The sequence below is a fragment of the Physeter macrocephalus genome, chromosome 18 (genome assembly GCF_002837175.3).
Source record: "Physeter macrocephalus isolate SW-GA chromosome 18, ASM283717v5, whole genome shotgun sequence".
NCBI classification, from domain to species: domain Eukaryota; kingdom Metazoa; phylum Chordata; class Mammalia; order Artiodactyla; family Physeteridae; genus Physeter; species Physeter macrocephalus.
The window spans coordinates 27979556-28006976 of record NC_041231.1 but is presented as its reverse complement, the minus strand read 5'-3'; the positions used below and the strand labels follow the sequence as shown (position 1 = coordinate 28006976).

The 27421-nt window shown below is 42.5% G+C and overlaps 1 protein-coding gene across 1 annotated transcript in view; it reads left to right on the top strand.

Annotated features, from left to right (window-relative positions):
• The window catches only part of SLC25A26 (solute carrier family 25 member 26), a 168387-nt gene extending 142127 nt beyond the window's left edge, over nt 1–26260 (top strand). Inside the window, exons 7-10 of the mRNA XM_007104147.4 lie at nt 5825–5894; nt 19533–19597; nt 20872–20945; nt 25227–26260. Coding sequence (XP_007104209.1) covers nt 5825–5894; nt 19533–19597; nt 20872–20945; nt 25227–25344 — 327 coding nt within the window. The 3' untranslated portion in view covers nt 25345–26260. The remainder of the gene's footprint in view (nt 1–5824; nt 5895–19532; nt 19598–20871; nt 20946–25226) is intronic.
• The last annotated feature ends 1161 nt before the right edge of the window (nt 26261–27421 follow it).

Here is a 27421-nt window from a genome sequence, read left to right as displayed (position 1 = left end):
TCCATTTTTCTTTCTCAAGATTGCTTTGTCTGTTTGGGGTGTTTTGTGTTTCCATACAAATTGTGCAATTTTTTGTTCTAGTTCTGTGAAAAATGCCATTGGTAGTTTGATAGGGATCACATTGAATCTGCAGGTTGCTTTGAATAGTATAGTCATTTCACAATGTTGATTCTTCCAATCCAAGACCACGGTATATCTCTCCATCTGTTTGTATCATCTTTAATTTCTTTCATCAGTGTCTTATAGTTTTCTGCATACAGGTCTTTTGTCTCCTTACGTAGGTTTATTCCTAGGTATTTTATTCTTTTTGTTGCAGTGGTAAATGGGAGTGTTTCCTTAAATTTTTCCTGTCTTTCCAGCCAGTTTTTTGTTGATCACAATCTTCCGGTTCCTCCATATATGTGAACAAATATGTAATTTCAAAATATTTTCAGAATTCATACACAGTACTTTTTACCAGCCAGGTTTCTTGTCATTATCCTTGTTGCTTAATGAATTTAAAGTTGCCCCCAAATGAATCATTTGTAAACAACACTCATCTTTTTAGCTTGGTCTCAGTATTCTTTTTCCAAAGTTCTATATTCAGACAATTCATTATTAAAAAAAATTACACACCCATATTATTTAAAGCAAGTTGTTTTGGACATTGACAGAGTTTGTTCATTCACTTGAATATTCTGATATCGTTCTAGTAAAAGTTACCTGTATGTGGAAGTGAAGTGTCTTATACATACCTTCTGTTTGCTGTCAAGACACCTGTAACCTATAGATCCAAGTCCAAGTATGTATATACTCTGTACCTACCTGTTTAAACTTTGGCAAGTTACTTAACTTCTCTGAGCCTCAACTTTCTTGTCTGTAAAATGAGGATCAGATAGCACATACCTTAGAAGACTGTGGTTAGGATTTCATGAGTTAATGTATGTAAAGTGTTGGCTACTTGGAGCATAGTAAGTTCTGTATAAGTGTTTATTGTGGTTGCTGTTATAATCGTTACTTCTCTTATGCTCTGTGTTTGCCATGGAAGTTTCTCACTTGAATCTAAATCTTTTGGTTTTAGAGATTTTTTGTTTAAGATATTTATTAGTATCCTTATCTAATACAAAATGATTTCCTTATATGTTTTTAGGCTAAATTTTTCTGGCCAGGTGATATGCTTATCTTTGGAGATTCTATTTTTAAATTGTGTCTTCAGCCATCAGAGCCTGTTTTGATCCAGTGTTTTTTTCCCCCTGGCAACCAGTTTTCTTCCTTCCTAGATTACAACAGGCACCTCTGTGAAGCCTTCTTTGTCACTTTCTGTTATAACCCTCTTCTGCCCTCACTCTACCCCCATCACATATTAGACCTGGGGACTGCTATCTTTTTTCCCGTGACCTTATACTGCCTGAATCGTACTAGGTATTGAGTAAATGTTGAATTTATGAGTTACATAGTATCTTTGATTTTTTTCTCCTGTATGACATGTAGTGCACATCTTATTCTTTGTTCTTTATTACTGCTTATAAACTCAGCATTATTTGTAGTATTTTAAGTCTGTTTGGAGTAAACTTTGGCTCTCTGGAACCCTTGAAGGTACCAGTAGAAACTGAAGATGACCTTCAGTCCTTACCAGAATGACTATTTTATGTTTTGTATCCTTTTTCTACAAAGTCAGCAAAGTAAATAATGGTGTTAAAATTGCTATTAGCCTGATAAAATACACATTTTGCCATCTTTAAAGTAAAAAGTTGCTGTTCTACTACTTTGCTTCTTATGCTGTCTTGAGTGCTTATAAGAGCTCTGGAGAAAATAATGTTTTCTATACAGATATACTTGCAAACATTAGAGCATTTACTGAAAAAATACCAAATACTCTGCTTAATGCCAAGATTATCTTTAGAAAGCTGTTTGTGATAAAAGTTTTTTTTGGCTCATCTACTTCCACAAGTAAGGTTACACAAATCTTTTTGATAGCTGCACTCTTAGTCCAGTGATTTTAATAAATACACTTTCCAAGTAACTGTTATCATTAGTTAGGTGGAAGGAAATGTTGGAGCCCTCAGACACCATACATTATTATATCTCTAACTTGTTAGGTAGTTTCCATAGTTAGCTGACTGACTTAAGAAAAGTTGACAAACAGGGCCCTACATGCCTTGGTTTGTTTATATGGCATCTTCTCCATTTCTGTAGCAACTTACTCAACCTTCCAGGTGTATTTTCGGTGGGGAAGTATTGAGAGTAGAAAATTAGTACTAAGTTTGCTCTTCTTCTTTCAGTGGTGGTATATTTGATCATCCATAAAAATGTCATGCCACCATCAGCAGGTCATTATACTATTCTAACCATTGTAATGAATATATTCAAGAGGTCTTACTTGTAATATTCTTCATTCTTATTGCAGTACCTGCCATTATGCTAGACATCCTACCCAGTGCAGTAAGGCAAGAAAAATAAAAGGCAATAATCCATATTGGAAAGGAAGAAGTAAAACTGTTTATTCACAGACAGATGTAGAAAATTTGATGGAATCTCCAGAGAAGCTACTAGAGCTGATAAATTTAGCAAGGTTGCAGAATACAAGATCAGTATGCAAAAGTCAATTGTATTTCTACATATTAAGCAATCAGAAACTGAAATTTAGAAAAAAAAAAAAACAATACCATTTACAATAGCACCAAAACATATGAAATACTTAGGGATAAAATTGACAATACAAGTGCAAGACCTATATACTGAAAACTGCAGAACATTGTTGAGAGAAAATAATGGAGCCCCAGGGCTTCCCTGGTGCCCCAGTGGTTAAGAATCCGCCTGCCAATGCAAGGAACACAGGTTTGCGTCCTGGCCCAGGAAGATCCCACATGCTGTGGAGCAACTAAGCCCTTGCATCACAACTACTGAGCCTGAGCTCTAGAGCCCACAAGCCACAACTACTGAGCCCATGTGCCACAAGTACTGAAGCCTGCACGCCTAAAGCCCATGCTCCACAACTGGAGAAGCCATGACAATGAGAAGCCCGCGCACCGCAACGAAGAGTAGCCCCTGCTCACCACAGCTAGAGAAAGCCCGCACACAGCAACAAAGACCCAACACAGCCATGAATGAATGAATGAATGAATGAATGAATGAATGAAAATAATGGAGCCTCAAGTAAATGGAGAGATGCACCATGTTTATGGGTCAGAAAACTCAATACTGTTAGCATCTCCGTTCTCTCCAAAGTGATTGATAGATTCGTTGCAATTCAAATGAGAATCTCAGCAGGCCAGACTTCCCTGGTGGTGTAGTGGTTAAGAATCCACCTGCCAATGCAGGGGACGTGGGTTTGAGCCCTGGTCCAGGAAGATCCCACATGCCGCGGAGCAGCCAAGACCGTGAGCCACACCTACTGAACCTGAGCTCTAGAGCCTACGAGCCACAACTAGTGACCCTGCACGTCTAGAGCCTGTGCTTCACGACAGGAGAAGCCACCACAATGAGAAGCCCATGCACTGTGATGAAGAGTAGCCCCGACTCACCCCGCGCGCAGCAACAAAGACCCAACGCAGCCAAAAATAAATAGTAATTAATTAATTACTTAAAAAAATCTCAGCAGGCTGTTTTGCAGGAATTGATAAGCTGATTCTAAAATTCTTATGGAAGTGCAAAGACTCTAGACTAGTCTGAACGACTTTGACAAAGAAGAAAGTTGGAGAATTAACACTACTCGAATGCAAGATTTATTATAGATGTGTAGTAGTCAAAAAAGTATTGAATTGGTATCAAGATAGATCTGTAGATTAGAGCAAAGTAGAGTCCAGAAATAAATCCACACATATGTGGACAGTTGATTATTGACAAAAGTGAGAAGGCAGTTCATTGCACAAAGGCTAGTCTTTTCCAATTGCTGGAACAATTACATATCCATGTTTAAAAACAAAACAGAAGAACTTAGCATACATAAAAATCAACTTAAAATGGAAGATCTAAATATCAAACCTAAAGACATAAAATTTCTAGAAGAAAACATAGATGAAAAATCTTTGTGGTCTGAGTTAGGTAAAGATTTCTTAGATAGGTCACCAAATGCAAGATCTGTAAAAGGATAATTTGGGCATCAAAGTTAAATATTCTGTTCTTGGATAGACACTGTTAAGAGTATGAAGAGACAAGCCACAGACTAGGAGAAAAGAATTGCAGGTGACCTATAGCTGGAATATATAAAGAACTGTAAACCTCAGTAATTACAAAAACAGACAACCTGATGAAAACGTGCAAAACATTTGAACAGACACTTCACTAAAGAAAATATATTATGGATGGTAAAAAAGCACAGGAAAAGGTGCTCAGCATCATTAGCCATTAGGGAAATGCGTATTAAAACCACAATGAAACACTACTGCATACCAATTAAAATGGTTAAATTTTTAAAATACAATACCAGGTGTGGGAAAGGATATAAAGAAACTGGAACTGGTCTAAATGTAAAATATGACCACTTTCTAAAACAGTTTGGTAATTTCTTAAGAAGTATACATCCATATACCTGCCATGTGGTCCAGCTATTTCACTTCTAGGTATTTTCCCGAGAGAAATGAAGGCATGTGTCCGTACGAAAACATGAATATAAATGTTCATAGCAGCTTTATTTGTAATAGCCAACAACTGGAAAAATCCCAAATGTCTATCAATAGGCAAGTATATAAACAAATAATGACACAATGGAATATTACTTAGCAATTAAAAAGGGGTGAACTATTGATATCCACACTAACATGAATGAGTCATACAAAAATTCTGAAGGAAAGAATTCGAGTTAAAAAAATTAATGTATAATTACATTTATGTAAAATTCTAGAAAAGGCAAACGAATGTAGAGTGACCGATCAGATAGTTTAGGGGTTGGTAAGGAAGGGCAGGAAAGGGGGATGACAAAGGGACCCGAAACTTTTTTGGGGTGATGGATATGTTCACTGTCTTAATTATGGTGATGATTTCACATGTATGTCTATCAAAAGTTACCAATCACGTACTTTAAATACGTGTAGTTTATTGGATATCGGTTATACCTCAATAAAGCTAGAAACCAAAATAAAGAGTGCAGGCTCTGCTGTTAGAAAGCCTGGGTGAAAGAAGGACAATAACAGGACCCAACTCTCAGGGTTGTTGTGAGGACTGTAGGTTTTGATGTATGGTCAGAGATTAGACCAGGGCCTGACTCAGCGCTCTTCACCATTTGATACGGCTGTATTTTATTTTCTACTAAATCATAAACTCTCAACAAGCAAGGCACCACGTCTCTGCCATCATTTTGCCTAGTTTGAAACTCAGCATGAGTATTTATTTGTGTAATCCTCAACGTATTACAGAAACAGGGCGAAAAGCATTTTGACGAACTTTACGTGGTTCAGTAATAGAATTAGCATCCTTCAAACATGTACAGCATGGGTAAAAATTGGAAAAAGAGCTGTGGAATTTGGTATACACTGCTCTGGCCTAATTTGTGAATTATGGTATTTATATGTTTAGAATTATATGGGAAATATGTAAAATGTTACATTGTCTTAAAGATATATCTTTATTTTTATACGTGTGTGTAAATGTGTGTATATGTGTGTGTCTATCACACATATTCCCTGAAAATGGTTTCCTTTGGGCACTCTAACGTAGCTGTCACCCTCGTTTCTTTGACTTATTTTAGAATGCAGTTAAGTCCTTGGGAAAATCACTTATGTCATCATTGAGGAATGCCACCAAAATAGCTTCTCACTTAAGTTCCCATCCCCAGAGCTAACCCACGGGAGGTTCCGATAAATTCAAATATTTAATAACTTGTATTTTTCTTTCTCCTTAAACACAGGCCCTCTGGTCCTGGAAGCAGGATCATGTGGTGGATTCTTGGCAGTCAGCAGTCTGTGGAGCATTTGCAGGTGCAAAGGATTATATTATACTGGGAAAGACCAAAGAGGGGGAGAAAAATGTGAAAATATTAACTGTGTGAAAACAGCATTCTTCAGAAATTCCAGATTGTTTGGAAGAAGAGAGTCCCACTAGTTGTTTGAGAAAAGAGAGTGTCTTAGGAAAAAAAAACCAAAAAACTGCTAAATAGGTGTCTGCCTGAAAGACAGCCAATTTGTTTTTGACAAATTTTTTCTTTTTATTAAAGCCTTCACTCAGGCCCTTGGATTATCTTAAAGATGATTTAGCAGGGCCTCTGTGGGAAGAGACTGGCTATGGGTGCAGCTGTCTGCCTTGAGCACTTCTTGGGGGGGTTTAGGCGATTTTTGCAGAAGGCAGTGATTCACGGTCCATGTGACATGTTTGACGGCGCCGTAGATTAACTGGTGTCAGGAGAGCAGAGGCTGCTCCACAACTTACTGAAGGCTGAACTGCGCGGTGTAGAAAATATGGCGATCTAAACATCTGGGCATTTTCTCGACATTAAACAAAGAGCAGAGTGACCCTATGCAATGTCTATCCATCGTTTGGTCATACGCATTTTCCAGTGAGGTTTTAGTGAGAGCTCCGAAACTGGAAAGAATTTAAAAAGTGAGAGGTGTAACAGTCTAAAAGAGAAAAACATTTTGTTGCAAATGAAGGTGAGTGAGAATTATGGTTGAAATAAATCGGAACGGAAATTTGCCAGAAAATTGTAAACTGCTGGTTTTGATGTGAAGCCAGTAAACTGACAGATATGCGGGCTTAGGATACCAACCTTCGTAGAAAATAATTCGTTTCCGATTTGTTTAGTGGTCGTTGGATGGGTTTTTAGTTGTAGTGATTAGGAAAACAGAAAACATACATCTTATAGTTAATAATTGGACCCAGCTGACTTATAGAATTGATAATCCAAAAGATGACTCTTGCCTCTAGATATGAAGCCAGCTCAGATTGCTTATGACGGGTAATTGTTTCCCCATGATCCATAGTCATTAGCTGTGTTAAATGGGTAGGTGGTCGTGATTCATTTGCCAGTGGTCAGGAGTCTTTACTCCCCAGTCCCTGAGAAATGTGCGTTTCTGTGGACTCCCTTCTGGGTCCTGGGCACAAAGTGAGTATTCTGGAAATTGAGTCATCCTGGATAAGGAAGGCCAGTTCTTAAAGTTAACATACTATAAAACGTCTGAGTGTTGAAACAAATATATATATTCTCTGGTCCCTTCCCTTAAGTAGCTAATTCAAAGATTCGCTTGCAAATATGCATTGTTCCTATTAAGGACATGTGCGTTCATTACATTTCCTTTTTCTGAATAATGCTGTGTAATAGGCACTAAGTACTTAGTTTAGTCAGGGGGTCTGAGCCGGGGAGAAACTTTGGTATCAGACCCCCACTGTTTGGCGGGATCCTGTGGGCCAGGCTCTTTCCATTCCGGTGGCCCCCCTGAGGATGAGGAGCGCAGAAAGCCACACTGCCCTCCAGGGACAGTGGGGAAGCTGGGATGCGGGGCAGGGAAGGGATTCGCCCAGAGCCTCAGGATCCCGTGCTGGCTGACCTGTCTGAATCATAGAGCTGTCAAACCTCTGTTCTATCCCCAGCTAAGGAACGAGACTTTGGGGCCTTATTGAGCACCAGTTTCCTTACCTGTAATGCAGAAGCAACCCTCCCTCCGTTAAGGGGCTGTTGCTGGGATGGGTGCAATAATGTGTGTTAGGGCTGCGTTTACGGAGTTTATTTCAATAAAAACAACCAGCACCCAGGACATGAAAAGCTGTCATCATCACAGTAATTCATATTCTTAATTGCATAGAAAAAAATAACACATTAATAAAGTTACTATACATAGTCATCACCTCTAGTAGGGTGTAGATTCAAAAACTACTCCAAGACAGTTATCTTATTTTTTCAGCTGAGGTTCTGATAGGAATTTGCCCAAGGTCTGCAGAAAATCCATTGTCAGGACATCTACATGTATTTAACAAAAGATAAAGTAAAATAAATAGATTTCTTGTTTATATCCCTTTTGTTTTGAAATTTTAGTTGGTACAAATGTTGATCCTGAGGAACAAGGTTACTCTTCTAAAACCTTTCTGAAAGATAAACGTAATTGGAAAATATTTCAGATTGTGAAAAAGCAACATTCTGTAAGAATTTGCTGCAAGATTGTGCACTGCACAGTATAGAGAAATGACTAATGACTAGTCATGTTGGGCAGCTCCTAAGATCTGACATGCTTACCGGCTGTACTTTCAGACGTTTTTGCCTTACATGGCCACAGAGGCAGTGATAAAACTTGCCCTATAAACCAGAAATCTGATTTCTCATCCCTGTGTGCTTTTCCAAGTTTAACCTGGTTCAATTATGGTAGACGAACCACTCTCTGGCCATCCTTGGCACTCTTCGGTGCCCATGCTTGCTTTACAAACCACTTGGCACAAATACCCAAAAATGTCCCTTGAGATTGGAGGTGTTGATGGCTCGTCATGCTCAGAAATTCCCTTGGCTTCTGGTCAGGGGTTAGATTGGGGGTGGGGAAACGGACTTTGCCAACTTCCCTACTTCAAGTTAACTTCCAAACATAAAACCATCATTCAGTCTTAGTAATTATGACATCTGCTACTATAGGGATATCTGCTCTTCTAATGTCCTTTGATTAGTTTCCTGTAATGAACACTTAACTTACATTCTCTAAGAGAGAAGGAGAGAGAGATTCTCCCCATCCCCCGCCCCCCCCTTGACTTGAAATTCTAGACTAGGGTGAGGATTGTTTGGGTAGCAAATGACAGGGCTTGATACAGTCTTTAAAACACAAACGAAAACATGTTTTTTGCCGTTGTTGTTGAAGCCATCCAAGCCTGGACGCTTGTTTGGAGCTCGTAAGTGGAGCTGCTCTTCCTGCTCCCAGCTCATCTGGGGAGGGGAGGCCCTGGGCGGACAGTGAGTGGCAGTGCTACCCGCTGCTGCTCCCACCACATTCACAGCTGCTGTTGGAGGGGACGGCTCCATAACTCTTGTAAGAAGGCGGCCCCTTTGTCTGGAGAAGGCAAAGAACCTACATTTCTTCCCTGAGGACAGGTGAGATGTAGTTTCACTGTAAAAGTCTAGTTTCCCCTGAATCTGGTTCTTGAAAGCAGTTAGCCTAACATTCAGTGAAGACCCAACTCTAGTGGAACCCATAGAAAATTGTTTCACATGTGATTTGAGCACTAAAGTAGCCTGCAGTCGCTGTACCAAATAATTATTTCCTGTCTAATGTTAGCATGTTCCTTGTGTTTATTACCAGCGGTTTTCATTTCCCTTAAGTAAAATGCAGAAAATAACTACATTTTAACTGAAAATACAGCTCCCCTGCCCCCTCCCCATTATGACCAGTTATTCTATTACGTGATCTTCACAAGTCCTTCTTACAGCCTCATAAGAAACATTGTGAGGTCTGTGAATTAAAGCAGTCTTTGATATTTGAAGACATTTAAATCGACTTATTAATAACTTGCATAAAATAAAGTTTCCATCTTGGTAATAAAAGTAGGACCTATTTTAGCATATGTGTTTTTGTCTAACTTTTCTTCTTATTACTTTCATGAAACAAATCACTGGGAGAATATTGGCAGGCATCTACAGTAAAGGAATGGTGAACTTTTGCTAATGCCCCAAATAAGTTCGATTTACAGTATCCAAATTTAGTAGAAAACAAATACTTTTCAACATAGGTGATGTGTGAGAGCCTGAGTGGTCAGACAGGGGACAGATGACGCCCTTGTCAATTTTTAGTTGGTTCAGGTCAGTTTGTAAAGATTTTCAAGGAGGAAAATCATATATGCACTTCTGGATGTTAACAACTAGATACATTTGGATTTGTCTTATTCATATATCAAAGTCATCGTGTAGTGAAACAGCATTACTTCTGGAGCCAAGGTACACATGACTTTTGAGTCCCACCTCCTTTATGGCAGAGTAAGTGGTTAAAAACAAGTAAGAGTAATATTTCAGGACTGGGTCCACAGAATTTTAAAATACTTGCAGTTTAGCAGGTCTCTGAATTTCAGACAACTTTGGATTGGGAGGAAAGTGTTTCACATATTCATAACTCAAAGGTGGCTAAAATAAAAGGCACTCCATCCAGTATACGTGTTTATGGTTTTTACTCGTTAGCCCTAAGATTGGTGTCCTTCTGGGTACATCTCTCAAGAAGTCGGCATCATAATAAATGTTACCAAATGGAGGAGGTTCAGTTTAATGATCTTATTTCAGCAACATATTTTAGAAAGATATTGGGCAGAGATCAAATGACCTCCTTGTCCACACACCGCAAAACTTGGAGAGGTGTGCTATTTCTGAAGCATCCTTCACACACGTGTTTTGTTCAGCTCTTAGAAAACTGCCGATTTCACCCCGGCTCACGGAAGCTGAATCTTTAGAAAGCCCTTTTGGGCTCGTCATTTCTATCTCCTTTGGGCCTTTTGGGGTTTAAAATATACCTGTATCGTATTAAATAAAATAATGGTACCATATACTGTGATTTCTGTTAAAAAAGTAGTCCTCCAGTTCCTCTGTCTGTAGATATGGACCCGTTTAAAATATGTGGATTTAAAAAAAATCAGTTTGGCAGTCATGGCATTTAAATAAAGAGGACAGGAGAGAAAAGTTAGGAAAGAAGCAGTAAGGAAGAATGCAGGCTTGAATCAAAACGGACTCTAACAAGATCTGGAAGCGAGTTTAGAACTCTTGTTACTCTAACTGGCCTGTTGATCAGAGCCTGCAAATACAGACACATTTATACTCTTTTAACCCTAAGAAGCCAGCCATTTATACGAAAAATCCCCACACTGATACCCGTGTCTGTTTGCCAGTTTTGCCTCAGAGCAGAAACCACAGCAGCATTTTGGAGTCAGATTAGAGAAGATGGGCCCATGGAAGGCATGGACCCCCTGAGACTCACGGGGCACAGCATGCCTCTCCGAGTGGGGGTCTGACCACGACACACCCCCGTGTACACACACAGGTTTGTCTGCTGCTTCACAAAAGAGCAAGCTACATTGTGGGGCCTTGTTTTTTTTACTTGCAGGTATAAAACATTATCCCGTCACCTCTTCTATATGCAGTCAGACATCACTACAAAGCAGGGGAATGTGTGGGTAAAGATTTTGCATGGTTTGCGTCCTGGCCCAGGAAGATCCCACATGCTGTGGAGCAACTAAGCCCTTGCATCACAACTACTGAGCCTGAGCTCTAGAGCCCACAAGCCACAACTACTGAGCCCATGTGCCACAAGTACTGAAGCCTGCACGCCTAAAGCCCATGCTCCACAACTGGAGAAGCCATGACAATGAGAAGCCCGCGCACCGCAACGAAGAGTAGCCCCTGCTCACCACAGCTAGAGAAAGCCCGCACACAGCAACAAAGACCCAACACAGCCATGAATGAATGAATGAATGAATGAATGAATGAATGAAAATAATGGAGCCTCAAGTAAATGGAGAGATGCACCATGTTTATGGGTCAGAAAACTCAATACTGTTAGCATCTCCGTTCTCTCCAAAGTGATTGATAGATTCGTTGCAATTCAAATGAGAATCTCAGCAGGCCAGACTTCCCTGGTGGTGTAGTGGTTAAGAATCCACCTGCCAATGCAGGGGACGTGGGTTTGAGCCCTGGTCCAGGAAGATCCCACATGCCGCGGAGCAGCCAAGACCGTGAGCCACACCTACTGAACCTGAGCTCTAGAGCCTACGAGCCACAACTAGTGACCCTGCACGTCTAGAGCCTGGAGCAGCTAAGACCATGAGCCACACCTACTGAACCTGAGCTCTAGAGCCTACGAGCCACAACTAGTGACCCTGCACGTCTAGAGCCTGTGCTCCACGACAGGAGAAGCCACCACAGTGAGAAGCCCATGCACTGTGATGAAGAGTAGCCCCGACTCACCCCGCGCGCAGCAACAAAGACCCAACGCAGCCAAAAATAAATAGTAATTAATTAATTAATTTAAAAAAATCTCAGCAGGCTGTTTTGCAGGAATTGATAAGCTGATTCTAAAATTCTTACGGAAGTGCAAAGACTCTAGACTAGTCTGAACGACTTTGACAAAGAAGAAAGTTGGAGAATTAACACTACTCGAATGCAAGATTTATTATAGATGTGTAGTAGTCAAAAAAGTATTGAATTGGTATCAAGATAGATCTGTAGATTAGAGCAAAGTAGAGTCCAGAAATAAATCCACACATATGTGGACAGTTGATTATTGACAAAAGTGAGAAGGCAGTTCATTGCACAAAGGCTAGTCTTTTCCAATTGCTGGAACAATTACATATCCATGTTTAAAAACAAAACAGAAGAACTTAGCATACATAAAAATCAACTTAAAATGGAAGATCTAAATATCAAACCTAAAGACATAAAATTTCTAGAAGAAAACATAGATGAAAAATCTTTGTGGTCTGAGTTAGGTAAAGATTTCTTAGATAGGTCACCAAATGCAAGATCTGTAAAAGGATAATTTGGGCATCAAAGTTAAATATTCTGTTCTTGGATAGACACTGTTAAGAGTATGAAGAGACAAGCCACAGACTAGGAGAAAAGAATTGCAGGTGACCTATAGCTGGAATATATAAAGAACTGTAAACCTCAGTAATTACAAAAACAGACAACCTGATGAAAACGTGCAAAACATTTGAACAGACACTTCACTAAAGAAAATATATTATGGATGGTAAAAAAGCACAGGAAAAGGTGCTCAGCATCATTAGCCATTAGGGAAATGTGTATTAAAACCACAATGAAACACTACTGCATACCAATTAAAATGGTTAAATTTTTAAAATACAATACCAGGTGTGGGAAAGGATATAAAGAAACTGGAACTGGTCTAAATGTAAAATATGACCACTTTCTAAAACAGTTTGGTAATTTCTTAAGAAGTATACATCCATATACCTGCCATGTGGTCCAGCTATTTCACTTCTAGGTATTTTCCCGAGAGAAATGAAGGCATGTGTCCGTACGAAAACATGAATATAAATGTTCATAGCAGCTTTATTTGTAATAGCCAACAACTGGAAAAATCCCAAATGTCTATCAATAGGCAAGTATATAAACAAATAATGACACAATGGAATATTACTTAGCAATTAAAAAGGGGTGAACTATTGATATCCACACTAACATGAATGAGTCATACAAAAATTCTGAAGGAAAGAATTCGAGTTAAAAAAATTAATGTATAATTACATTTATGTAAAATTCTAGAAAAGGCAAACGAATGTAGAGTGACCGATCAGATAGTTTAGGGGTTGGTAAGGAAGGGCAGGAAAGGGGGATGACAAAGGGACCCGAAACTTTTTTGGGGTGATGGATATGTTCACTGTCTTAATTATGGTGATGATTTCACATGTATGTCTATCAAAAGTTACCAATCACGTACTTTAAATACGTGTAGTTTATTGGATATCGGTTATACCTCAATAAAGCTAGAAACCAAAATAAAGAGTGCAGGCTCTGCTGTTAGAAAGCCTGGGTGAAAGAAGGACAATAACAGGACCCAACTCTCAGGGTTGTTGTGAGGACTGTAGGTTTTGATGTATGGTCAGAGATTAGACCAGGGCCTGACTCAGCGCTCTTCACCATTTGATACGGCTGTATTTTATTTTCTACTAAATCATAAACTCTCAACAAGCAAGGCACCACGTCTCTGCCATCATTTTGCCTAGTTTGAAACTCAGCATGAGTATTTATTTGTGTAATCCTCAACGTATTACAGAAACAGGGCGAAAAGCATTTTGACGAACTTTACGTGGTTCAGTAATAGAATTAGCATCCTTCAAACATGTACAGCATGGGTAAAAATTGGAAAAAGAGCTGTGGAATTTGGTATACACTGCTCTGGCCTAATTTGTGAATTATGGTATTTATATGTTTAGAATTATATGGGAAATATGTAAAATGTTACATTGTCTTAAAGATATATCTTTATTTTTATACGTGTGTGTAAATGTGTGTATATGTGTGTGTCTATCACACATATTCCCTGAAAATGGTTTCCTTTGGGCACTCTAACGTAGCTGTCACCCTCGTTTCTTTGACTTATTTTAGAATGCAGTTAAGTCCTTGGGAAAATCACTTATGTCATCATTGAGGAATGCCACCAAAATAGCTTCTCACTTAAGTTCCCATCCCCAGAGCTAACCCACGGGAGGTTCCGATAAATTCAAATATTTAATAACTTGTATTTTTCTTTCTCCTTAAACACAGGCCCTCTGGTCCTGGAAGCAGGATCATGTGGTGGATTCTTGGCAGTCAGCAGTCTGTGGAGCATTTGCAGGTGCAAAGGATTATATTATACTGGGAAAGACCAAAGAGGGGGAGAAAAATGTGAAAATATTAACTGTGTGAAAACAGCATTCTTCAGAAATTCCAGATTGTTTGGAAGAAGAGAGTCCCACTAGTTGTTTGAGAAAAGAGAGTGTCTTAGGGAAAAAAAACCAAAAAACTGCTAAATAGGTGTCTGCCTGAAAGACAGCCAATTTGTTTTTGACAAATTTTTTCTTTTTATTAAAGCCTTCACTCAGGCCCTTGGATTATCTTAAAGATGATTTAGCAGGGCCTCTGTGGGAAGAGACTGGCTATGGGTGCAGCTGTCTGCCTTGAGCACTTCTTGGGGGGGTTTAGGCGATTTTTGCAGAAGGCAGTGATTCACGGTCCATGTGACATGTTTGACGGCGCCGTAGATTAACTGGTGTCAGGAGAGCAGAGGCTGCTCCACAACTTACTGAAGGCTGAACTGCGCGGTGTAGAAAATATGGCGATCTAAACATCTGGGCATTTTCTCGACATTAAACAAAGAGCAGAGTGACCCTATGCAATGTCTATCCATCGTTTGGTCATACGCATTTTCCAGTGAGGTTTTAGTGAGAGCTCCGAAACTGGAAAGAATTTAAAAAGTGAGAGGTGTAACAGTCTAAAAGAGAAAAACATTTTGTTGCAAATGAAGGTGAGTGAGAATTATGGTTGAAATAAATCGGAACGGAAATTTGCCAGAAAATTGTAAACTGCTGGTTTTGATGTGAAGCCAGTAAACTGACAGATATGCGGGCTTAGGATACCAACCTTCGTAGAAAATAATTCGTTTCCGATTTGTTTAATGGTCGTTGGATGGGTTTTTAGTTGTAGTGATTAGGAAAACAGAAAACATACATCTTATAGTTAATAATTGGACCCATCTGACTTATAGAATTGATAATCCAAAATAAGACTCTTGCCTCTAGATATGAAGCCAGCTCAGATTGCTTATGACGGGTAATTGTTTCCCCATGATCCATAGTCATTAGCTGTGTTAAATGGGTAGGTGGTCGTGATTCATTTGCCAGTGGTCAGGAGTCTTTACTCCCCAGTCCCTGAGAAATGTGCGTTTCTGTGGACTCCCTTCTGGGTCCTGGGCACAAAGTGAGTATTCTGGAAATTGAGTCATCCTGGATAAGGAAGGCCAGTTCTTAAAGTTAACATACTATAAAACGTCTGAGTGTTGAAACAAATATATATATTCTCTGGTCCCTTCCCTTAAGTAGCTAATTCAAAGATTCGCTTGCAAATATGCATTGTTCCTATTAAGGACATGTGCGTTCATTACATTTCCTTTTTCTGAATAATGCTGTGTAATAGGCACTAAGTACTTAGTTTAGTCAGGGGGTCTGAGCCGGGGAGAAACTTTGGTATCAGACCCCCACTGTTTGGCGGGATCCTGTGGGCCAGGCTCTTTCCATTCCGGTGGCCCCCCTGAGGATGAGGAGCGCAGAAAGCCACACTGCCCTCCAGGGACAGTGGGGAAGCTGGGATGCGGGGCAGGGAAGGGATTCGCCCAGAGCCTCAGGATCCCGTGCTGGCTGACCTGTCTGAATCATAGAGCTGTCAAACCTCTGTTCTATCCCCAGCTAAGGAACGAGACTTTGGGGCCTTATTGAGCACCAGTTTCCTTACCTGTAATGCAGAAGCAACCCTCCCTCCGTTAAGGGGCTGTTGCTGGGATGGGTGCAATAATGTGTGTTAGGGCTGCGTTTACGGAGTTTATTTCAATAAAAACAACCAGCACCCAGGACATGAAAAGCTGTCATCATCACAGTAATTCATATTCTTAATTGCATAGAAAAAAATAACACATTAATAAAGTTACTATACATAGTCATCACCTCTAGTAGGGTGTAGATTCAAAAACTACTCCAAGACAGTTATCTTATTTTTTCAGCTGAGGTTCTGATAGGAATTTGCCCAAGGTCTGCAGAAAATCCATTGTCAGGACATCTACATGTATTTAACAAAAGATAAAGTAAAATAAATAGATTTCTTGTTTATATCCCTTTTGTTTTGAAATTTTAGTTGGTACAAATGTTGATCCTGAGGAACAAGGTTACTCTTCTAAAACCTTTCTGAAAGATAAACGTAATTGGAAAATATTTCAGATTGTGAAAAAGCAACATTCTGTAAGAATTTGCTGCAAGATTGTGCACTGCACAGTATAGAGAAATGACTAATGACTAGTCATGTTGGGCAGCTCCTAAGATCTGACATGCTTACCGGCTGTACTTTCAGACGTTTTTGCCTTACATGGCCACAGAGGCAGTGATAAAACTTGCCCTATAAACCAGAAATCTGATTTCTCATCCCTGTGTGCTTTTCCAAGTTTAACCTGGTTCAATTATGGTAGACGAACCACTCTCTGGCCATCCTTGGCACTCTTCGGTGCCCATGCTTGCTTTACAAACCACTTGGCACAAATACCCAAAAATGTCCCTTGAGATTGGAGGTGTTGATGGCTCGTCATGCTCAGAAATTCCCTTGGCTTCTGGTCAGGGGTTAGATTGGGGGTGGGGAAACGGACTTTGCCAACTTCCCTACTTCAAGTTAACTTCCAAACATAAAACCATCATTCAGTCTTAGTAATTATGACATCTGCTACTATAGGGATATCTGCTCTTCTAATGTCCTTTGATTAGTTTCCTGTAATGAACACTTAACTTACATTCTCTAAGAGAGAAGGAGAGAGAGATTCTCCCCATCCCCCGCCCCCCCCTTGACTTGAAATTCTAGACTAGGGTGAGGATTGTTTGGGTAGCAAATGACAGGGCTTGATACAGTCTTTAAAACACAAGCGAAAACATGTTTTTTGCCGTTGTTGTTGAAGCCATCCAAGCCTGGACGCTTGTTTGGAGCTCGTAAGTGGAGCTGCTCTTCCTGCTCCCAGCTCATCTGGGGAGGGGAGGCCCTGGGCGGACAGTGAGTGGCAGTGCTACCCGCTGCTGCTCCCACCACATTCACAGCTGCTGTTGGAGGGGACGGCTCCATAACTCTTGTAAGAAGGCGGCCCCTTTGTCTGGAGAAGGCAAAGAACCTACATTTCTTCCCTGAGGACAGGTGAGATGTAGTTTCACTGTAAAAGTCTAGTTTCCCCTGAATCTGGTTCTTGAAAGCAGTTAGCCTAACATTCAGTGAAGACCCAACTCTAGTGGAACCCATAGAAAATTGTTTCACATGTGATTTGAGCACTAAAGTAGCCTGCAGTCGCTGTACCAAATAATTATTTCCTGTCTAATGTTAGCATGTTCCTTGTGTTTATTACCAGCGGTTTTCATTTCCCTTAAGTAAAATGCAGAAAATAACTACATTTTAACTGAAAATACAGCTCCCCTGCCCCCTCCCCATTATGACCAGTTATTCTATTACGTGATCTTCACAAGTCCTTCTTACAGCCTCATAAGAAACATTGTGAGGTCTGTGAATTAAAGCAGTCTTTGATATTTGAAGACATTTAAATCGACTTATTAATAACTTGCATAAAATAAAGTTTCCATCTTGGTAATAAAAGTAGGACCTATTTTAGCATATGTGTTTTTGTCTAACTTTTCTTCTTATTACTTTCATGAAACAAATCACTGGGAGAATATTGGCAGGCATCTACAGTAAAGGAATGGTGAACTTTTGCTAATGCCCCAAATAAGTTCGATTTACAGTATCCAAATTTAGTAGAAAACAAATACTTTTCAACATAGGTGATGTGTGAGAGCCTGAGTGGTCAGACAGGGGACAGATGACGCCCTTGTCAATTTTTAGTTGGTTCAGGTCAGTTTGTAAAGATTTTCAAGGAGGAAAATCATATATGCACTTCTGGATTTTAACAACTAGATACATTTGGATTTGTCTTATTCATATATCAAAGTCATCGTGTAGTGAAACAGCATTACTTCTGGAGCCAAGGTACACATGACTTTTGAGTCCCACCTCCTTTATGGCAGAGTAAGTGGTTAAAAACAAGTAAGAGTAATATTTCAGGACTGGGTCCACAGAATTTTAAAATACTTGCAGTTTAGCAGGTCTCTGAATTTCAGACAACTTTGGATTGGGAGGAAAGTGTTTCACATATTCATAACTCAAAGGTGGCTAAAATAAAAGGCACTCCATCCAGTATACGTGTTTATGGTTTTTACTCGTTAGCCCTAAGATTGGTGTCATTCTGGGTACATCTCTCAAGAAGTCGGCATCATAATAAATGTTACCAAATGGAGGAGGTTCAGTTTAATGATCTTATTTCAGCAACATATTTTAGAAAGATATTGGGCAGAGATCAAATGACCTCCTTGTCCACACACCGCAAAACTTGGAGAGGTGTGCTATTTCTGAAGCATCCTTCACACACGTGTTTTGTTCAGCTCTTAGAAAACTGCCGATTTCACCCCGGCTCACGGAAGCTGAATCTTTAGAAAGCCCTTTTGGGCTCGTCATTTCTATCTCCTTTGGGCCTTTTGGGGTTTAAAATATACCTGTATCGTATTAAATAAAATAATGGTACCATATACTGTGATTTCTGTTAAAAAAGTAGTCCTCCAGTTCCTCTGTCTGTAGATATGGACCCGTTTAAAATATGTGGATTTAAAAAAAATCAGTTTGGCAGTCATGGCATTTAAATAAAGAGGACAGGAGAGAAAAGTTAGGAAAGAAGCAGTAAGGAAGAATGCAGGCTTGAATCAAAACGGACTCTAACAAGATCTGGAAGCGAGTTTAGAACTCTTGTTACTCTAACTGGCCTGTTGATCAGAGCCTGCAAATACAGACACATTTATACTCTTTTAACCCTAAGAAGCCAGCCATTTATACGAAAAATCCCCACACTGATACCCGTGTCTGTTTGCCAGTTTTGCCTCAGAGCAGAAACCACAGCAGCATTTTGGAGTCAGATTAGAGAAGATGGGCCCATGGAAGGCATGGACCCCCTGAGACTCACGGGGCACAGCATGCCTCTCCGAGTGGGGGTCTGACCACGACACACCCCCGTGTACACACACAGGTTTGTCTGCTGCTTCACAAAAGAGCAAGCTACATTGTGGGGCCTTGTTTTTTTTACTTGCAGGTATAAAACATTATCCCGTCACCTCTTCTATATGCAGTCAGACATCACTACAAAGCAGGGGAATGTGTGGGTAAAGATTTTGCATGTGTGCTTCCTATTGAATCAATCAGGTGGACGTAACGATAAAGAAGTATTTCTGGCAGAGTTATGAGGAATTAATTACAAAATAAAAAGGAGAAAATACCGTGTAATGCAGTAAACAGGACCTCACTTGTGTGTTGGGTATTTTTATATGCACAGGTGGATTTGCAGCTGCAGTCACCACACCTCTGGACGTGGCAAAAACCAGAATCATGTTGGCAAAGGTAAGTGGTAAAATAATGTAGACACAACAGATGCTTATATCTATTAGCACTTAGGGCTTACATGTATATAAAGTGAACAAAAGTGGCATAACACCTATAGTTAGCAGCCTTTTGCTGCCTGCTGAACCACTAATGAAACTGCCTTCGGACAAAGCAATATCCACAGGAATCGCTGTGACTGATGTCTGGGTAGCATTGTACCTTTTTGCAGTCATTTTCACGTGTATTATGTGAACAGGGAGGGCTGGTGGAGCCTCTGCCTGGTGGTACGGTTTTCAAAGAATCTCTGTTTTTACTGGTGACAGACCTGAGGCTCAGAGCGTTGGCCTGCTTCATGCCATGCAGCAAGTATGAGGCTCTGAACTTACAAGAGTGAAGGCTTATTAAGCCTTCACCAGATGAATTAGGACATTTTTCAGAATTGGTAAAAAAGGTCATGAAGTAAAATTGTTTTTAAAAAAGCTGGACCGAGACTTCAGGGAATGGCATACACATACCTGGACCCAAACAATAAAAACTAAAAAGTCATACCCTTGTGGAAATGTGGAACAAATAAGGGCAGAATCGTAGTATGTAGCTTGATAGGGCGAAGCCTGTTTTAAATTGAACACAGTATTTTTTTTTTTTTTTTTTTTTTTTTTTTTTGCGGTACGTGGGCCTCTCACTGTTGTGGCCTCTCCCCTTGCGGAGCACCGGCTCTGGACGCGCAGGCTCAGCGGCCACGGCTCACGGGCCCAGCCGCTCCGCGGCACGTGGGATCTTCCCGGACCGGGGCACAAACCCGCGCCCCCTGCATCAGCAGGCGGACTCTCAACCACTGCGCCACCAGGGAAGCCCTGAACACAGTATTTTTGATTAAGTGTGTTCGTTAGCCACTTAGATAAGTTTCATAATCATTACCATTCATACTGATTATTCCCCATCCTCCTCAGATGAGTTAATACTGCTTTCAGTATCTTTCCTGTTCAATAGTAGTATGTGAATTATCTGGGTTAAGCTCTGCTCGTAGGATGACAGTGAGAGAAGGAACCTAGACAAGCTACTTCTGGTGGGAAATGGGCCAACTCAGTGTTTGCTTGTGGGTTCAAGTGTGAGGGCTTCTCATCTAGTGAGATCCAGAGGTCCTGATTCCCGGGAGACCCCCCCAGTCTATATGGAACTGTGTCCTACAGGAGGGTGGTGGGGAGCCGTGCATCTGAGGGTATCTAGAGCCCGCTGTAAGTTGGCGGGGGAGTTCCGTGAGGTGATGGCTTCTCTTTTGTCTTTCCACGCAGGCCGGCTCCAGCCCTGCAAGTGGGAACGTCCTCTCCGCCCTGCATGGGGTCTGGCGGACACGGGGGCTGTCGGGGTAAGGCTGGGAAGGGAGGTCCCGCCGCCATCGCCGTCCACCCTCCTTCTCCTTTAGCCCAGCATCGGGAGAACACCCCCCCTTCCTTTTGCTTGCCCTGGTTGGGGTATCATTTACTTTTATCGTGCAAAACGTTACGTTTGATGTTGCTTACGTGAGATGATATTGCACAGTCGGGTTGATGCAGTGTCGTAGTGGGTGATTCCCATCTCAGTGTTAGATGGCGTCCCCCTCTGTGGCCTCTGCCAGGTTCTGGATTGCAGCACTGAGAAAGCCGGCGTCCAGTTGTGTAAGGCAGGACCCAAATGACGAGGAAAGCATTGTTAGAAGAAAACGTGTGGTTTGGGGCACTTTTAACTCTTAATAGTTATCACTTTTAACATAGCATAGTGCCTGACACCTCCCTTGCAGCTCACTGCTCTGCATCATCCGCAAAGGTCTCTTCAAAATGCTATTTCAGCATTGCTTTTACAACATGTAAACCTGTGTAAAGGTTGGGATCTGTAACAGGTAGATGAAATCACGATCCTCTCTGGAATCATCTACCAGGGATTTTGCTGAGAGAGCAAAGTGGCAGCCTCCTGTAGGGGAAGGTTGAAGGGAGCCTAGTGACAGGGCACGTGTGAAACAGCGTAGCCACGGCGGTGCCACCTCCTCGTCCCGGTGCTGTGTCGATCATTTATTTGACTCTAGTTTTGTGTCCATTTGGCAGGTTTTACTGCAGCTCGTTGACAGTCTGGGGAACATGGGGCAGGTTGGTCAGGCCGCAGGCAAGGGTATTTTGCAGGAGTTACCAAGCCCCATCCTCTATTCCCAACAAGTAACGTTGGATGGCTTCGATAAATGTGCCAACTCTCAGTGGCTGCTGCTTGCCTGAAGGACAAAGGATTTGGAGACAGGGGCTGGGTTTACCAGAAAGGAGTAACTGAGCCTTGGAGGGCAGGGTGGTAGCTTGTATGTCCTGAGTCAGCGGTTTATGGCTCATAGATTATAAGTAAGTAGGAATCTGGTCGCTCATAGCTGAGGCACGTTGATTTTGACACAGGATCCTCCTTGCACAGTGAAATGGTGTGAGGAAAAAAAAAAAAAAAAAAAAGAGCTCTGAAGTAGCAGGGAAAAGATTCTTAGGGTTTCAAATAGTGACTGGACCACACAGAGGTACTGCATGCAGTAGCTGTTTTAGGTCATAGAGTCAAATTTCACTCTAAATTTCACTGCTAAATTTCACTCTTATTTGTTTCGATATAGTTCTTATTAGAGTCTGTGGCAACTATTGGTCACAGCTAGGCCCTTGACTTTAGCCCTGTGGAGTCCGTGTGGAGCCGCAGCCTGTCCGCCTTTCTGGAAAAAGTGGTGATACTCGGGGATAGCATAGTCGGCAGGACCGTGGCCCCAAAATCTTGTGGACAAGGAATTTCCTTGAGTAGATGATTGAAACTAAACCTTCCCTGTCCCAGTGTTGGTGTTACTGGGTGTTATCTCACCAGGCAGTGCCAGAATTACAGGCAGAGGAAGGGTGTCATCAGCATGTTGAGGGCCTATTCCTGTCCCCACTGTCGGCCCTGAAAAGGTACTTTGGATTTTTGCCGATCTTCCAGAAGCTTCTGAAGTCTTGGGCTCTCATTAGTATGCCCAGTGTGGTCCTTAGCAGAGTATTTCAGGCAGCTAATGACAGTGTTCGTTAGCTTCCTGTTAATGTGATAAAAGACAACAAGTAATTGGACCAGAGAACTGTAACGAGAAGCAAACAAACAAAACCTCCTGTGAATGTGGGCAGCTCTTCTGAGCAGTGGTCCTGGGCTTCCCCAGCCGCCTCCCCTGTCGGTTTTCCATGCAGAGCCCCTGTGGGCTCCTGGTGGCCCCGGAACACACCTGCCGGGTTTAACAGAGGATCCAAGCTGCCTCCCCACCTGCAACGGGCTGGTGCTGAGCTCTCGGCGTTACTTAAAGTGGTGACACTTGGGTCTCTCCGTGTTGGTTCACACGGGGAGGGACCACGTTCTGGCACCGATTTGGAAGATGTGTCCTCAGGCAACCTGGTTTCTCTGAAATAAAAGTACTGCCCACTCACCGAGCCCAACAGCCCGAAAGCAGATGGGAAGCCTGTTTATCCAGCGTTGCTTCTTCCTTCCTTTCTCTGGCTCATCACCTGGCCTTTTGTTTTTCTCTCCTGTGCCCTTTATGTCCTCACCGCTGCTGCCCTGTGTACCCCCAAGTGGCGCCCGGCCCTCTGCTGAGCGCCTGACGTTCGTCATCTCTCTCTTCCTCGTGCGGTCCCTCCAGTGCGGCCCCGCTCTGTTCCAGTCTTCGCGTCTGCGTTTGTTTGGGGCCCTCACTGTACAAATTACTCTAATGATGTTAACAGACAGTTGTCATCTAGTGAAGCCATCAACTGCTTCCAACTGCCCCTTGCGTGGAGCAGCTGAGCTCATTAGCAGCAGGGAGAGGAACGAGACACTGGCTGTAGAAACAAGGCAGGGAGGGTGGGAGGGAGGGAGAGTTTTGTGGCCAGCATGGTTTCCACAGCTCAGCCCCTGCTGACCCCCCCCACCCCTTCCAGCACTTCTCTTTGTAGGATGGGGGCAGGGAGATGAATCTCTTTTCCGGGCCAGAAGGACACAGTGGCCTCAAAGCAGTAACTTAGGGGCCACTTCATGGAAAAACAATTTGCATGATGCTGGGCTGAACAACTTTTTTCCTTCCAAGTGTATTTTGGTCTTCTATAGAATTTTCACGTAGACAAGAAAAAGAGGTTCTCATTTCGTGTAGTATTTTACGTGGCGATTTAAATCCTCAGTTAGCTAACTAAACTGTGGGCCCCCAGAACCACTCTCGGGTCCGTTTTCCTCTGAAGTGCTGAGGGCTACACACCAGGCGGTCAGGCTGGCCTCTCCCGGCCGTCACACAGAACGGAGGCAGCCAGGCGGCTGTGAACTAGGCCACGGGGGTTTCCTTCCTGTCCCTTTCTTGGCAAGCCTCCCTTTAGCTGAGCATGGAGGTTCCCCAGACTTTCAAGGCTACACAGGCTACTGCTGGCATAACCTCCACGTTGTCCCTGGATCCGACCCTAAGTCTTTTTAGTGGTCAATCCACTAGTTCTGATTTTGTGATTTTGTAATTTTGTTCTCTGCTTACACAAGTAATGCTCTTGGTAAAAAAGGTTCAACTGTTACAGAAACACAGGCAAGGAAAGTCTCCTATACCCCTTGCTCCCCAGAGAAAGTTGAGGATGCATCTCGGCCATGTTTGTCCAACATGCAGTCACATTATACATACAGCTTTGGGACTTGACTTCTTTCAGAGCCTATTTTGTATACGTTCCGTGTTGGTCCCTATGGACGGCCTTATTAGCGGCACAGCTGTAGCAGCGTCTCTGTAACCAGGGAGCAGATTCTTTGCAGTTTTTCTCTTATCAGCATCACCACAATGACCATCTTTGAACAAATACCTGTGCATCGCTCTGGGAGGGTTTTAAAGGATGACTCCGCACTTTACATCCCCAGTAACACTGTTGTTTTACTTTGCATTTCTTTGCTTCTTCCAAAGTTGCAACTCTGATGGTGACTGGCTCTCTCTAGTGCTTGGGGACGGAACCTGTAATGAGGTGCTGCTCCCCTCCCAGCTGGAACCCACTCGTCTTTCTTAGAGGGGAAACAGGGAATCCATGGAGATTCATCACCTCTGTGGGTCTCTAAGGACCGGATGGGACGGTGTGAGTCACTGGGAGGAGCAGCAGGGTCGTCGGAAATCTTCCCCAACCCCCAGGGCCCACCTCAGGCTTCCAGGCAGACGGTGGGGGGTTGGTGCCCTCCAGCCGTCCCTGGGATTCAGCCCTTGGACTTCTCTATAAAAAAAAGTCAATTTCATCATCTCTGGAAACCAAAAATGGTGTGACAGTCTTAGCAGAACTGTCGTGGGGACAGAGTTACCGTGTCTTGACTAATTGCTGGACTTAACTGTGGTGCTCACAAGTAAGCGGCTTGTATTCAGCCGCCTTAGCCAACGAGCAGCTGGGCTCCAGCTTCAACAAGTCTACTCGGGAATGTAATTTAGTGCCATTCTGAAAGGAAAAACAGACACATTTTAAGTGCTGTGTGGGGTTTAATGAGCGCGGTGTGTTGAGTGGAGCAAGCTGTGGGTGTTGCAATTTAACCTTTCTCACACACAGAAAATTAAAGATCTTTCCTCCTCCCTTCCCCCCCCCCCCCCCCCCCCCCCCCCCCCCCCCCCCCCCCCCCCTGGTGCTAGTGAATGTGGGCAGAGAAAATAGAGGCTGAGCAGATTATTTGCAGGTGTCTTCCCCCGAATGGCAGCCATCAGTCTGGGAGGTTTCATCTTTCTTGGTGCTTATGACCAGACTCGCAGCTTTCTATTGGAACTTGGCAGAGAGAGTCCATGAATCACAGACGGCCCCTGCTTTCAAGAAAGGGTCCTGCTGTGAGAACTGTTTCCCCTCCGGTGAGCAGCTGTTTGGCCATCTGAACAACAAAACGCGGCGCTCAAGTCCAGTTCTGCTCAGATTACGACATGGAGAACGCATCTTCCGTGCTGCAGGCCGGCCGGGATGACGTCATCGGCCTGGTTCCCAGAGTTCAGAGAGAAAATGATGTCCACAGCGGTACTTTGAACAATTTTCTCAGAACCCCTTAATAAATAAGTGTGGCAACGCTGAGTCCAGGCCCTTTCAGAGCCTTCGTTTGATCTGTGTCTGATCTTTCATTGCCTGCCACCTGACAGTGGAATCGGCCAAAGGCAGAGATGGTTATGATTTTAAAAGAATGGCTAGAGTAAGTAAAGGAAGGAGACTCGCGAAGAAAGTTGGGGGTGTGGGTGGCTTTTCTCCCCTGGGTTAACTCCGACTGCCTCGGCTCACAGCCTGGTGTAAAAAGAACGAACTACATACAGGCGCGGAGCCAGCATCCTTGCTGGGTAACCGGGCTGCTGGTCTTAATTACCCTCACATTTCACCTATAAAAACAACTGTATTCTTTTCCAGAGAGGTGTCCAGCGGCCCATGTGGTGTGTGAGAGAGAAACCAGTCGCAGCCCAATGACTAGGTGGGCCCAGCGGGCTTCGCGGCAGGAGGGCCGTCACTGACCGGGCTCCTCTCCACTTCAGACCCAAAGCAAGGGCCGGGGCCGGCTTTGGAAACGGGGTGGGTTCATCATCCCTCATCGCTAAGGTTTGTTGCCACACTAGAAATCAAAGAGATGAAGTGGGAAGGTCACCATTTTGGAGCTCGACTAATAAGCTCCAGGTGTTAGAAAAATTCAGAAAGCAATCTCAGGAATCTAGTGGTGTCATGTTTTCCCTGGAGCAACGGGTATATATACCATTCTGCTTTGACTAAAAATTTTTTTCCCTTTTCGGGGGTGGGGTGGGGTGGGGTGGAGGGGGGGAAGGTACGTACTTCAGGCAGGATGACTCCCTTACAAAGGCAATCTCTGGAATTAATTAAACAGGATGCAGCAATGCTGGTTAATGGAGGTATAAAAATAACCCCGCCACACACTTAACATTTTATAAATGAACCTTTATTAAAGACACTTCAATGCCATTTGTTAGACACTTCAATATTTTACATGTTGCTTTTCAATGTACATTGTACCAAAATTTCTATAAATAAATAACTTTGTACATAAAAGTAAGTAATACTTCCTCTTTCACATTGCCTCTCAGAAGCAGCAAATTCACATATTTTGTGGAAGTGAGAATCAGTTAAGTGTTGAGAACAAAATTCTAAATGTGCTTACCTTTTGGAACAGTGATGACATCTGACAGTGAAATTTAACATAGGTAAGTAACCATTCTGTCAGTACCTCCCTTCAGCTTTTTGGCCAAAGGAACTTTGCTTTCTGAGATTTTTAAGGACCTTGTTTCAATGTAATTTTTCCTGAAATACACATTGGCACTCACCGGATGGTTAGCAACAGGTCTCAAAAAAGTGCAAATATACCCAGAACCCAGGTCAAGGGCTAATCGCTTAGAGTCCAAGCCTGGGTCCATCTGTGCGAGGGAAGGAGATGGACAGGCCTGCTCCGCACCCTCAGTAGAGACACGCTAGCCCTGAAAAGGAGGGACTTGGTTTTTCCTCCCCCAAGGCCGATGTAATATTAATTATATCGGCAGAACTAAAACATCGCTATTGAAAAATCCACAGGTACCAACACCAGCGGCCTCTATCTATCTGTCTTATTAAAAGCCTCAAATGACCATCGAAGGATACTGACAAGACCACATTCGCCTTTATCACAGAAAGAAGGAAGAAGAAAGGCAGTGCTTGGTTGTTCGAACCAATTGCTTGTGGTGGATTAACAACCAACCTCCATTCCACTTGTTTGTTAGAGAAGGAGCTTAAACCTACGAGAAGTCCATCACTGCAAAGGAACATGACATCTATCTGCCCCTCTGGGCTCTACGGGGAGGTCGCTGTGAGGCCATCGACACACGAGCAATACTGACATGAAGTTACTTCC